This window comes from Pimephales promelas, chromosome 15, assembly GCF_988280905.1.
Source record: "Pimephales promelas chromosome 15, fPimPro1.hap1.1, whole genome shotgun sequence".
In the NCBI taxonomy this organism is placed as follows: Eukaryota; Metazoa; Chordata; class Actinopteri; order Cypriniformes; family Leuciscidae; genus Pimephales; species Pimephales promelas.
Window position 1 is genome coordinate 18,762,338 of NC_142783.1, and position 10,163 is coordinate 18,772,500.

At 38.3% G+C, this 10,163-nt stretch overlaps 1 protein-coding gene across 1 annotated transcript in view; it reads right to left on the minus strand.

The window, feature by feature from the left end:
* Positions 1-676: 676 nt before the first annotated feature.
* chrm3a (cholinergic receptor, muscarinic 3a) overlaps positions 677-10,163 on the minus strand; it is a 113,413-nt gene continuing 103,926 nt past the window's right edge. The window contains exon 3 of the mRNA XM_039670739.2: positions 677-4,283. Within this exon, the coding sequence (XP_039526673.2) occupies positions 2,477-4,264 (1,788 nt within the window). The 5' untranslated portion in view covers positions 4,265-4,283 and the 3' untranslated portion in view covers positions 677-2,476. The remainder of the gene's footprint in view (positions 4,284-10,163) is intronic.

Sequence of the window (10,163 nt, forward strand, 5' to 3'; positions counted from 1 at the left end):
TGTAGTGTCAGACACTTTCCTGTTAGCTCTCAATAGGTTTATATAATAATATTTTAATCCAGAACATAGCTTTTATCTGTGCCTGGAGAAAATGTGACATTTTCATATAAAAAAAATAAACATGAACAAAATTTCAGAGATCATAGTCAAGTTGTACAACTTTACTAATGTATACACACACACTTCACTAAAACACATACACTATCGTTACAAAAAATTGAACCTTGTCATATACGGCATGAACCTATAAGCCTTGTAACATAGTGATACATCTCTCTCAGATTAATTTCACACATCATTCAGTGTACGAGCTTAGTTTTACTTCTGTACGATTAGTCTAGAATATCACTGCTAATCCGAAATGATCTAACCCGACATCAAGAATGAACCGGAAACCTGTTGCTGTGAATTAATCTAACAAGATAGAATAAGCATAAAAAGAGAAGTACTAAAAGAAAATGCAAACTTGCCTCGATGGAGTCTCCAGTAAATTGAGGGATCAACTAAGTGTTTGTGACATTGGCTGTGCTGCTCCTCTTCCTAGATCACATGAGTACTGTCATCACATGCCGCCAATAGCAATTGGTGCATCTTCTTTCATAAACAGACAGTGTTAGGTCTTTATGCCTTAAAAAGTTTCCACAAATATGTTGTGTAATTACCAAGAGCAACGATGCATGTTTAAAATGTTACATTTATTTTGAGAAACAATCTGAGGATAAAAATGCATTTTGAACTGGGCTGTATTTTTGAAACATTCAACAGTTATTACAAATTTGACAGTAACTCTATCATTAAACTTTGACTTGTACACAGCCAATTTGAAACAAAACGCAAACACAATCACAAACAACACCGCACAGAAGCTCAATTTTAACTTTGATCTTACATGGCCTTACAAAATGTACAGCTTTTTTTGCAATGTAAAACATAAAAACATATCAAAAAGTTAGTTTAATTACTCTAATACAAATGACAGCTAAGTTACAAATCAGGTAATTATTTATAATTCCTCAAAACACCAGGGTTGGAAATGAATGGTAAATGTAAAATGTGTCTAAACTCCAAAGAATATTTAATTTTTGTTTTCAACTAATTTTGACAAAAAGTATGAAATATGTTATTAAAGTGTGTATTTTTAGGATACATAAAAAGCTATGAAATTAGCCTTAGCAAGAACAATTTCATAAATGTTTAAAATATGACTTCCATCACAGAAGGTAATTAAAAACAACACATCAGTTGAGATGTGATGGAACTGACATTGTGTTTACATGACATTTTAAACATGAAAATGCATGTACTGTAAGTCCTCTGTTGGACATTGTTAGTGGGTCATTTAAATAATCTGAGTGTTTTTTAAATATTTTATTTTCTCCACAGGGCCAATAGAGCCCATAGTTGAAAAAAAAAAAAAAAAAAAAAAAACATGCATGTTTGATTGATAGGTCTAAATTTGGTGTGCTTTTTATGCAGCAAATATGCAGCTACTGTGGCTAACAAATTTGGCTTGTTATTCAAACCTGGCACTCCAAAATAAGGTGATGATAAAGCAAACAGTTTGGTTGTAAATGGAATTACATCCCAGGACACTACTGTCAAAATCTGAATGTTGATTAAACAGAGTTAAAAACATTCTTTAGGTTTCATAAATGATTTCACAGCTAGCCCAGTATAATCAGTGCACAATCTCAAAGTTCAAACATAAGCCATTCCAAACATATTCAATGTGCACTGAAAATGTACATAATAGCTATTGGAATACTTGTAGCAAAACAAATGTAAACAATCACGCATTATACAACTGCAGCTTACGGAAGAGCTGTTTATGAATAACCAACAGGAGAGAAAAACCTATTAAGTGTTCAACTGTGGCTCACATGTTGCAGAAGAAAACTTACACTTACCAAGACAGCAAAGATACTGAACCTCTGTGTGGGACGCTTTCACAGAAATCAGAAAATTTCACTTACAAAAAAATGTATTATTAATTACCGTAAATACTTTGATATACATTACCTCATTTGAAGAAAATAATAATCACATTTTAGTTTCTGTTCATTGACAAGAATGAGATATCTAATATTCAACCCTAAAATATTCAAACAAACAATTGCGAGTATCGGATCCAAACGACTCTCTAAAGTTCGAGATACACAGTTTCCATTTGAAATGTACTGTTTTATATGTTGCTGCTGAACTCCTGAAAGTTGGCACTGCCATTTTAAAGGCATAAAGTATAAAAGTCACAGGACATATTTATGGCAATTGCACTTGCTCAGGTGTGAAGCACTTTGTACACTAAACCACAGTGCCTTAATGTTAAAATCTAGTGACCAGGGATCCTAAGAGACTGAACTACACATCCACATTGACACTCACACATTAACGCTTCAGTATATAGTACAGATACTTGAGGAATCTCCCCTTGCAACTTACATTTTAGCATTAGCAATTTAGCCTCAACACTGAGCTGCTATGTAGAGTCTGTTGGTATACCTCTGTGAAACCTCACAGCCTGTCTTTGTGGAAAGCTTGGCTTGCTTTTTTTCTGATCCCAGCGACATAGCAGGATCATCTTAAAAGTGGTACGAAAAGTCTTGTTGCAAAGTGCATAGCACATAGGATTTACTGTACTGTTAACATAGCATAGCCAATAGCCTAGCGCCCAGAGGTTCTCAGGTATGCAGCCATTGCAGAAAGTGTTTACTAGCACCATGATGTTATAAGGCGTCCACGTTATAATGAAGGCGAAAAGGATGGCGCTTAGAGTTTGTGCCGCTTTCTTTTCCTTTATTAGCGACATGCGCTTCCGCTTGGTGATTTGAGTCCTTGCGCGAACTGCGAAACGCTTTGCTAGAGCTGCCTCTTTGAAAGTTATGGGTGCTGAGGCAGATTTGATGGTGGTGTTCCCACCATCTACACTTGGATCCATTGAAGGCTGTATGGAGGACATTGAGGGAACTTTACCCATACTCGCGACAAAACGCTTGTTGCCGTTGGTGACGGAGCACGAGATGCTGCCACCCCTGCCGTCCTTCTCTTCAGGCGACTGTAACAGATCTTCCCCTGTGTTCAAATCCTCACAAGAAGTAACTTGGGAGCTTACAGCTGCCCTCATGCCGGGCAGATTGAGAACAATGGAGAAGATCGCCCGTGTGGTGGATGGCGCGCTCTCGTCCTCATCAGATGAGCCCGAGTGGTCGGCTGAAAGTCCAGTGTCATTGTTGTTCCAGCTGTCACTGCTGCTCTGATCCACCTCCTGGTGTGGGCCACCTTTATCCCTGCCACCCAACTTCCACCCCCAGCAGTGGAAGCGGCCGCTCAGACCGCGAAAGGAGCTTTGTTTGTGGCCAGGTTGGCCCAGTTCGAAGCTGCTGCAGCTTCTAGAGCTCCCCCCAGTAGCGCGGAGGTGGAAACGCGGTCGTTCGACACCCACAAACCGTGCGCCCGAGCCTTGTAATCCTGCAAGTTCCCGAGAACGGTTCTCTGTCTCTTTGTATATTCGCCAGTACAGAACACTCATTATTGTCACTGGCAGGTAGAAGGCCGCCATTGCGGTGCAAAATGTTATAATGGGCTCGGAGAGAAACTGGATGTAGCATTTATCCGGTGGAACGGTCCTTTCTCCAACAAAATACTGCCAAAACAAAATAGCAGGTGCCCAAAGTATGAGCGACACAAACCATGCCAGGCCGATCATCACTCCTGCCCGCCTGGTGGTACGTTTGGCACGGTACGTCAGAGGCCTCGTAATAGAAAAATAGCGGTCAAAGCTAATGACTAGCAAATTCATGACAGATGCATTGCTGGCTACATAGTCTATGGCTAGCCAGAAGTCACACGCCCAGTTTCCCATCGCCCACTGGCCCATGATTATGTAGGCAGTGTACAAGTTCATGGAGATGACTCCAATGATGAGATCTGCAACGGCTAAACTCAGTAGAAAGTAATTGTTAACTGTTTTAAGCTGCCTGTTGACTTTAAACGACACCATGACCAGGATGTTGCCGATAATAGTAATAAGGGACAGCAGTCCTGTAAAGATAACGATGAGAATGACCTGCCAGAGTGAGTGGCCGCCCAGAGGATCATAGGATTGACCTTCAGCCTCAACATTACTTCCATTGAGCTTGAATACAGAACTGAGGTTGATGAGGCTTGTGTTCTGGAGCAGTGGCCACAGAGTGGATTCCAGGGAGATTCCCACTCCCAGGGCGTCGGATGCCGAGTACAGGCCCCACTCTGTGTTGTTGGAGTCCATTGTGCAGCCTGGGCATATTCTGAGAAACAAGAGAAAATATTCAGTTTGTTTATTCATCACACACTTATGTCAAAGCTTTGCAGTGAAACTGCTCTCTACACAAAGTAGGAGTACTTCTTAAATTATGTAAGATTAATGCTTTATATCTACACTAGAGGGCGATGTTGATCTATTAAATCAACAAATCTATATTTTCATAAAATTTGGAAAGAAATCCATTTTCAAATATGGCATAAGATATATTCTGTGAATCTTACTGCATCCAAAAGTGTGGATGTTTTAAACATCATCTTTTTTTTTTTGTTTGTTGTGGAAAATAAATGAAATATTAATCCATTATGTTCTTTTACTGAAAAAAACCCCCACATTCATTCAAATAACTAATTTCATCAAGCCTTACATTTTTTAATCTCGAAGAAATCATTTATTTTTATGAGAATACATCTGATAAAGAATTGAATGTATTGTACCATACTAAATAAAGGAAGTTTTTTAAACTGTCAAAACTTGTCAAACACAAACAAGCTCAGGTAGGCTACCTCATTTTAATAGAGAAAAAAAAAGCTACTTGGTGATTTTTTTATTTCAAACGTTTGTAATAATGAATGACCATTTTAATACTATTAATGATAATGTTATATAATATTATGTACAAAGTCAAAACCGATGCATTTTTGATGTTTACACATGTCAATGAAATGGCACCAGAGACTGATGGGGCTGTGGAGGTAAACACACACAAAAAGGTTTGGAAACACTTGTCTAAAGATCATCATTCAAAGAGAGAATGGACATCAAGTTTATTATAAAAATGTAACACATTTTAGCACGAATTGTTTTCTGATTAATTGAGTTCATTTGCTAAAGCACAACCTCTGTACTGACAACAAGCAGATCAAACTGTGCAGTGTTTTCTAAAGAACATTTTCAAAATAGCTATTATGTTCCATTGAAAAGCAGGACCGTCTGTGAAACACATGCAGTCTCTGAGCTAGCAGGCACGTGAACCGCAGGAGAAAATGTTGACATTGAGAAAAATGGATGAGGTGGGGGAAGTTTCTGCAGAGATTTCCCAAAATGCCTGATCTGATCGGTCTGTTTCTGTCTTACTTGTTTCAATGATTTCTTGTTTGCTTTGTGCTTGAGCACATGGCTCTGTCTCTGTTTGTGTTGGCCACGTGTTCCTCTCGTTCAGCTTCCTTGTTTTCATGTTACCATGATGCCCCCTTGTTTAAGCCCTTGTAAAGTCTTAATTTTCTGAGTGTGCTCACCTCATGTTCTCTGATTACTACTTGTGTTCTCTTTTCTCCATGGTTTGCCAGTTCGTTGTAATTAAGTTTGTTGTGCTACCTGTGTTACCCAGTGCCTCATTTTCTATCTTGCTCATAGTTTCAAGTTGTGGATTTTGTCATATGTTGTTCCTGCCTACGTTTCCTGTTGTGTGGGTCAAGCCAATGTCAAATTCAAGTCAAGTTGGTATTTATGCTTCATTCCTTGCCTTCTGTTGGATTGTGTTAACCTCCTCCCACTCCCAGCATCTCTTGTCCCGCCTGCTGTGCGTCTCAATAAACTGTTTTAAAACTCATTCTGCATTGAGTCCTCTCTCACTGTTCCAGCCTCATTCAAACACACAGTTAATCTCATTGATAGAGGCAGACGATAAAATGTAACTAGCTCATGGCCAAAGATGGCTGAACGTCTCATCTATTCAGATGAAAATGATATGTAGTTCTTGCACACAAATACACACTTTCTTTCTGATGAAAAAAAAAGACCTTACGAAGTGACAATCTAACATCAGGAATAAGTCAAAAAAGGCCGCTGACCGCTGCTCTGAAAGGAAGGATGACAATCACAAAGCATCATTCAGCAGAACAGGCCTATGTAATTATAGTCATCATAAACTTAAAAAGAAATGGGATGATTTTGAACTGAGAACATCTGTCTCTCTCTCAGAAACTCTTTTTTTGTCTTGATTTGGCAGTGATGAAATACAAAGATGAGAGTGAAAAGTAGGCGAGATGCAAGCTGGAACAACAACCTGATCACACGGTAATCACATTGTCGCTAAGATACCATTTATGGGCTTGAATATTTAAAACTGCGAAATGAACAAATGAATATGACCACTGTTACACACACTCGCACACACACAGCCCAAAGCTAGAGGTAATTAGCTATTGAATTCAATCGCGGTTCTACTACAGCGGAAACGAAAGCATAATTACTTTTAATTAGGCAGAGCAAGAATACATATATAGAGACTGTTCAAAACGGAGGGAATAAAGCTGTCACAGAATCTGGTTTGTTAAAAATCAGTGTTGTCTGACACGAAAATAAACGTGAGACTATTATGAGGGTGTTTAAAACAGGCATTGTGAGAGGAAATATCTGTGAACTAATCGGAAAATAGATTAGTTCTGTAACTTTTGGAACATTTCTTATTATCATCCATGTTGAAAACAGTTTTGCTGCTTAACATTTTTGTGGAAAACATGATTCGGGATTCAGGATTATTTGATGAATGAAGAGAACAGAATTCATTTGAAATAGAAACCTTTTTTTCTAACATTATAAATTACATAACTGTCACTTCTAGTCAATTTAATCCATCCTTGCATACTGACCTGAAAAAAAAAAAAAAAAAAAAACCTTTTGAAACTCAAAAATGAACACACAAGGTTTAGGAGAGATGTGTGATGATTTGATTCATGTCTAAAAGAAATATCAGACCTGATACAAGTCAAAAAAATAAACAATGCAGTGAATAGAACAAATTAAACACAGGCTTTGCACGTAAAGACTCAAACACACAGCATCCAATGTAATGATTGAAACCTTAAAGAGAGTTTGATGTTAAATACAGGATACTTGTTCATCTGAGTGAGATATCAATGGCAGAGAGGGAATCAAATAAAAGATGGAGTCAGAGAAAAATCTAATTGGCATTGTGCTCTGATTCGGGCCCCTGCTCTCCTGCGTTCAGCTCTGTGCTTTTATCCTATTAGATTTGTGCTATGACCTGAAACACACAAGCTCAGATGGAGGATTGCAAACATATTTTGTACAAAACTAGTGACATGCATACCGGTAGTCGTAATTCCATTAAGTCATGGAATTTGGGAATTGTCTTAATTTCGGTTGATCCGCCAACAGCAGCTGATAAACGGGCTGTTGTCATGGTGACCATGGTGGATGTGGAGGGAAGCGTGAGGGGCACACAATGGCAAATGCAGTTAGAACCAACTGTATGAACACATAAACATACACCTATACGACAATTCACCATGACGTCACAACAATAAAAGACGTTCTTCCGGGTGGCAAAAGCCGAAGCGTCCCTATGGCAACACTAGTAAATTGCATGGAGGGAGACACACCGCCGGCAGAAGCCTAATCTACATTTCAACAGTTGATTCAAGAACAGACGTGGTGCAAATTCAGACATAGTTAACATGATCATTAAAGCTTAGATTCTTTGATCTAGAGACGTGCACTCCCAACACACTAGACCGCGGCGCGGGACTAGATCTTATGGCCGAGTGCGGGCGGTAATGCACTCTGTGTGTGCGGATTGCAGGAGAATAAAACGATTCGCGGGACTCCCGCAAACTAGAAATATCTATGAATAAAGCAAATAAAAACGAATACATTTGTATTCATCTGTTGCAGAAAAGCAACAAGAACAACTAAAACAAAATAGAAATGACTTACATGGCAGAGTTTCATTTTATAACGTGACTGCAGCGATGAGCGATGTAGCCAATCACAGACATATGTGTTGATTTATTGAACGCATTGGCCAATCAGAAGCATTTACGATGAAGAAGCATTTACTCACCGCTCAAAAGAAAGTAACATAGAAAGTAATAGAAATAACTAAGTTAGTTGAGAACGTCAGTTATATAACGACCCACGTATTAAAATGGTTGGGTTTAAATCGGGCTCAGGCTCATAATTAGTAGATGACATGCACTTTTGACGACGACCACTCGCTTTTACCTCCTCACCCACAGGTTCTGCTGGATAGATTTACTTTTTTCTGAAGGAAATCGATAAAAAAAACTACACCTTTTGCTGTATATCTGGTGGCGCAACCCCAAACACAACATATTTTCGCCATAGATTCAACTTTGATCAACAAAAATTGATTTTAACTGTGTAACTGTTCAGTTGACGGCTGGATCTCTTCAGTTAGTCAATGGAAGCCGCTCGCGTTCTGCCACCCGGAAGTATCGCGGTGCCTATTGTTTACAAACATTCTGAAATGCCCTATAGTTAATGTCAACTGTGAAATTCCTGAAAAAATTAAACTGTAACTGTCACTGTAATTCAAATGTAAATGTCAGGGGGCAGGATAAGAGAAATAGATTTCCATTTTTTAAGCCCGCCTTTTTTTCTCGCCACACAGAGCATACGTACAAAAGCACAACAGCATGCACTCACACACCACACACAGCTTGAAGCCTTTGATGACAGACCTGAGAATCAAATCAACATCTGGAGTTTACATGCATGGCTTCAAACACCAAACATAGTTTTTGTGTGTAAAACCACTCCTCTGCGCAAGAAAAAGACACAAGCAATACTTAATATTCAGAAGTGAAATGCGTCTGTAAAGATAAGACTGAAAACCGCAATGGCTGCTTTTGTTTTCACGTCTTTTGTGGGAAAACAACACTTTTCAGTAAAACAGACTGACGTGTCTGGTGCTGGTCCCCCGTGGCGAGGTGGTTAAGTGTGAGGAGAGTGTGTGTAGTAAGAGGTGTGCGTGTTGTGTATTTCAGTGTAAGGCATGTGCTCTGAATGAGGATTTCTGAAGAATGATGATTAAATGTCAACAAGTTCTTTTCGAGGGATATCAGTGATTACCTCACACAGCCTTTAGCCGACAGAAATGTCAGTGGCGAACGCATGCAGAATCTTGATCAAAATGCCTGATTGGAATTGGACTTAGTATAATAATTATAGCAAAGCCATAATTATCTCTTAATATTGGAAACTCAATGGAGATCAGTAAAGTATTAGAGACTGCACGTTCTCTTACAGATTATTTACTGATCTCTTATGATTAAAAGTGTTGGTAAAGGATTCGTCCTTGAGCCACTCATTTTCCTGCTGCTATCTAAAACTCTACCCATTTTTTTGTCCTTTTCAGTTCAGTTGAAGTGATTTGTGTAATTTCAGGAAATGACTTATGTATATTATTTACACGAATACAATAAACAATAATATCAGATATTATTATATAAGAATTATTTTAGATTCTGCACTATTTCTAGATTAACCAAATAATTAAATTTGTGACACTGTACAGACAATCAGATGTTCTTTCTTCCACTGAAACTCAAGATGCTCTTTGGATACTTTAAAATCATGCTGAAGAACATGATCATCAGGTTTTATCCAAACTTTTGTAGTTCATGCAGCTCAAGTGTTTCTGTCATTAAAGCAAGAGAGACAAAAGAAACAAAAAATAAGACATTCAAAAATGACTGATAATATAATTTATTAATAAATAAAACAATTAAAAGCATTTTCACCAGTGGTTGAACATTTGCTTATATTGTTTATTAATTGGTACTTTCAGTATCAGTGTTGCTCATTTTAGTTAATGTACAGTATTTACTATAACTGATACTCTGGTTCTCATCTTGTCCATCTAATTTTTGTTTTCCCTTTTCCCTCAATCACACTGTCCGTATTTCATTTTCTAGAAGTGTTTATTTCCTGTTCCTGGCATTTCTAGTAGTGTTTACTACCTATTTTTAGACAAACGTTCTGGTTGGTTGGTTATCAGGAAGCAGAAATTCTCTGCTCGTCTGTTCTCAGTATAAACACCTCATTTCTGCCTCCGAGCCAGATCACCTGAGGGATGCTTGTATACATCACTAGTGAT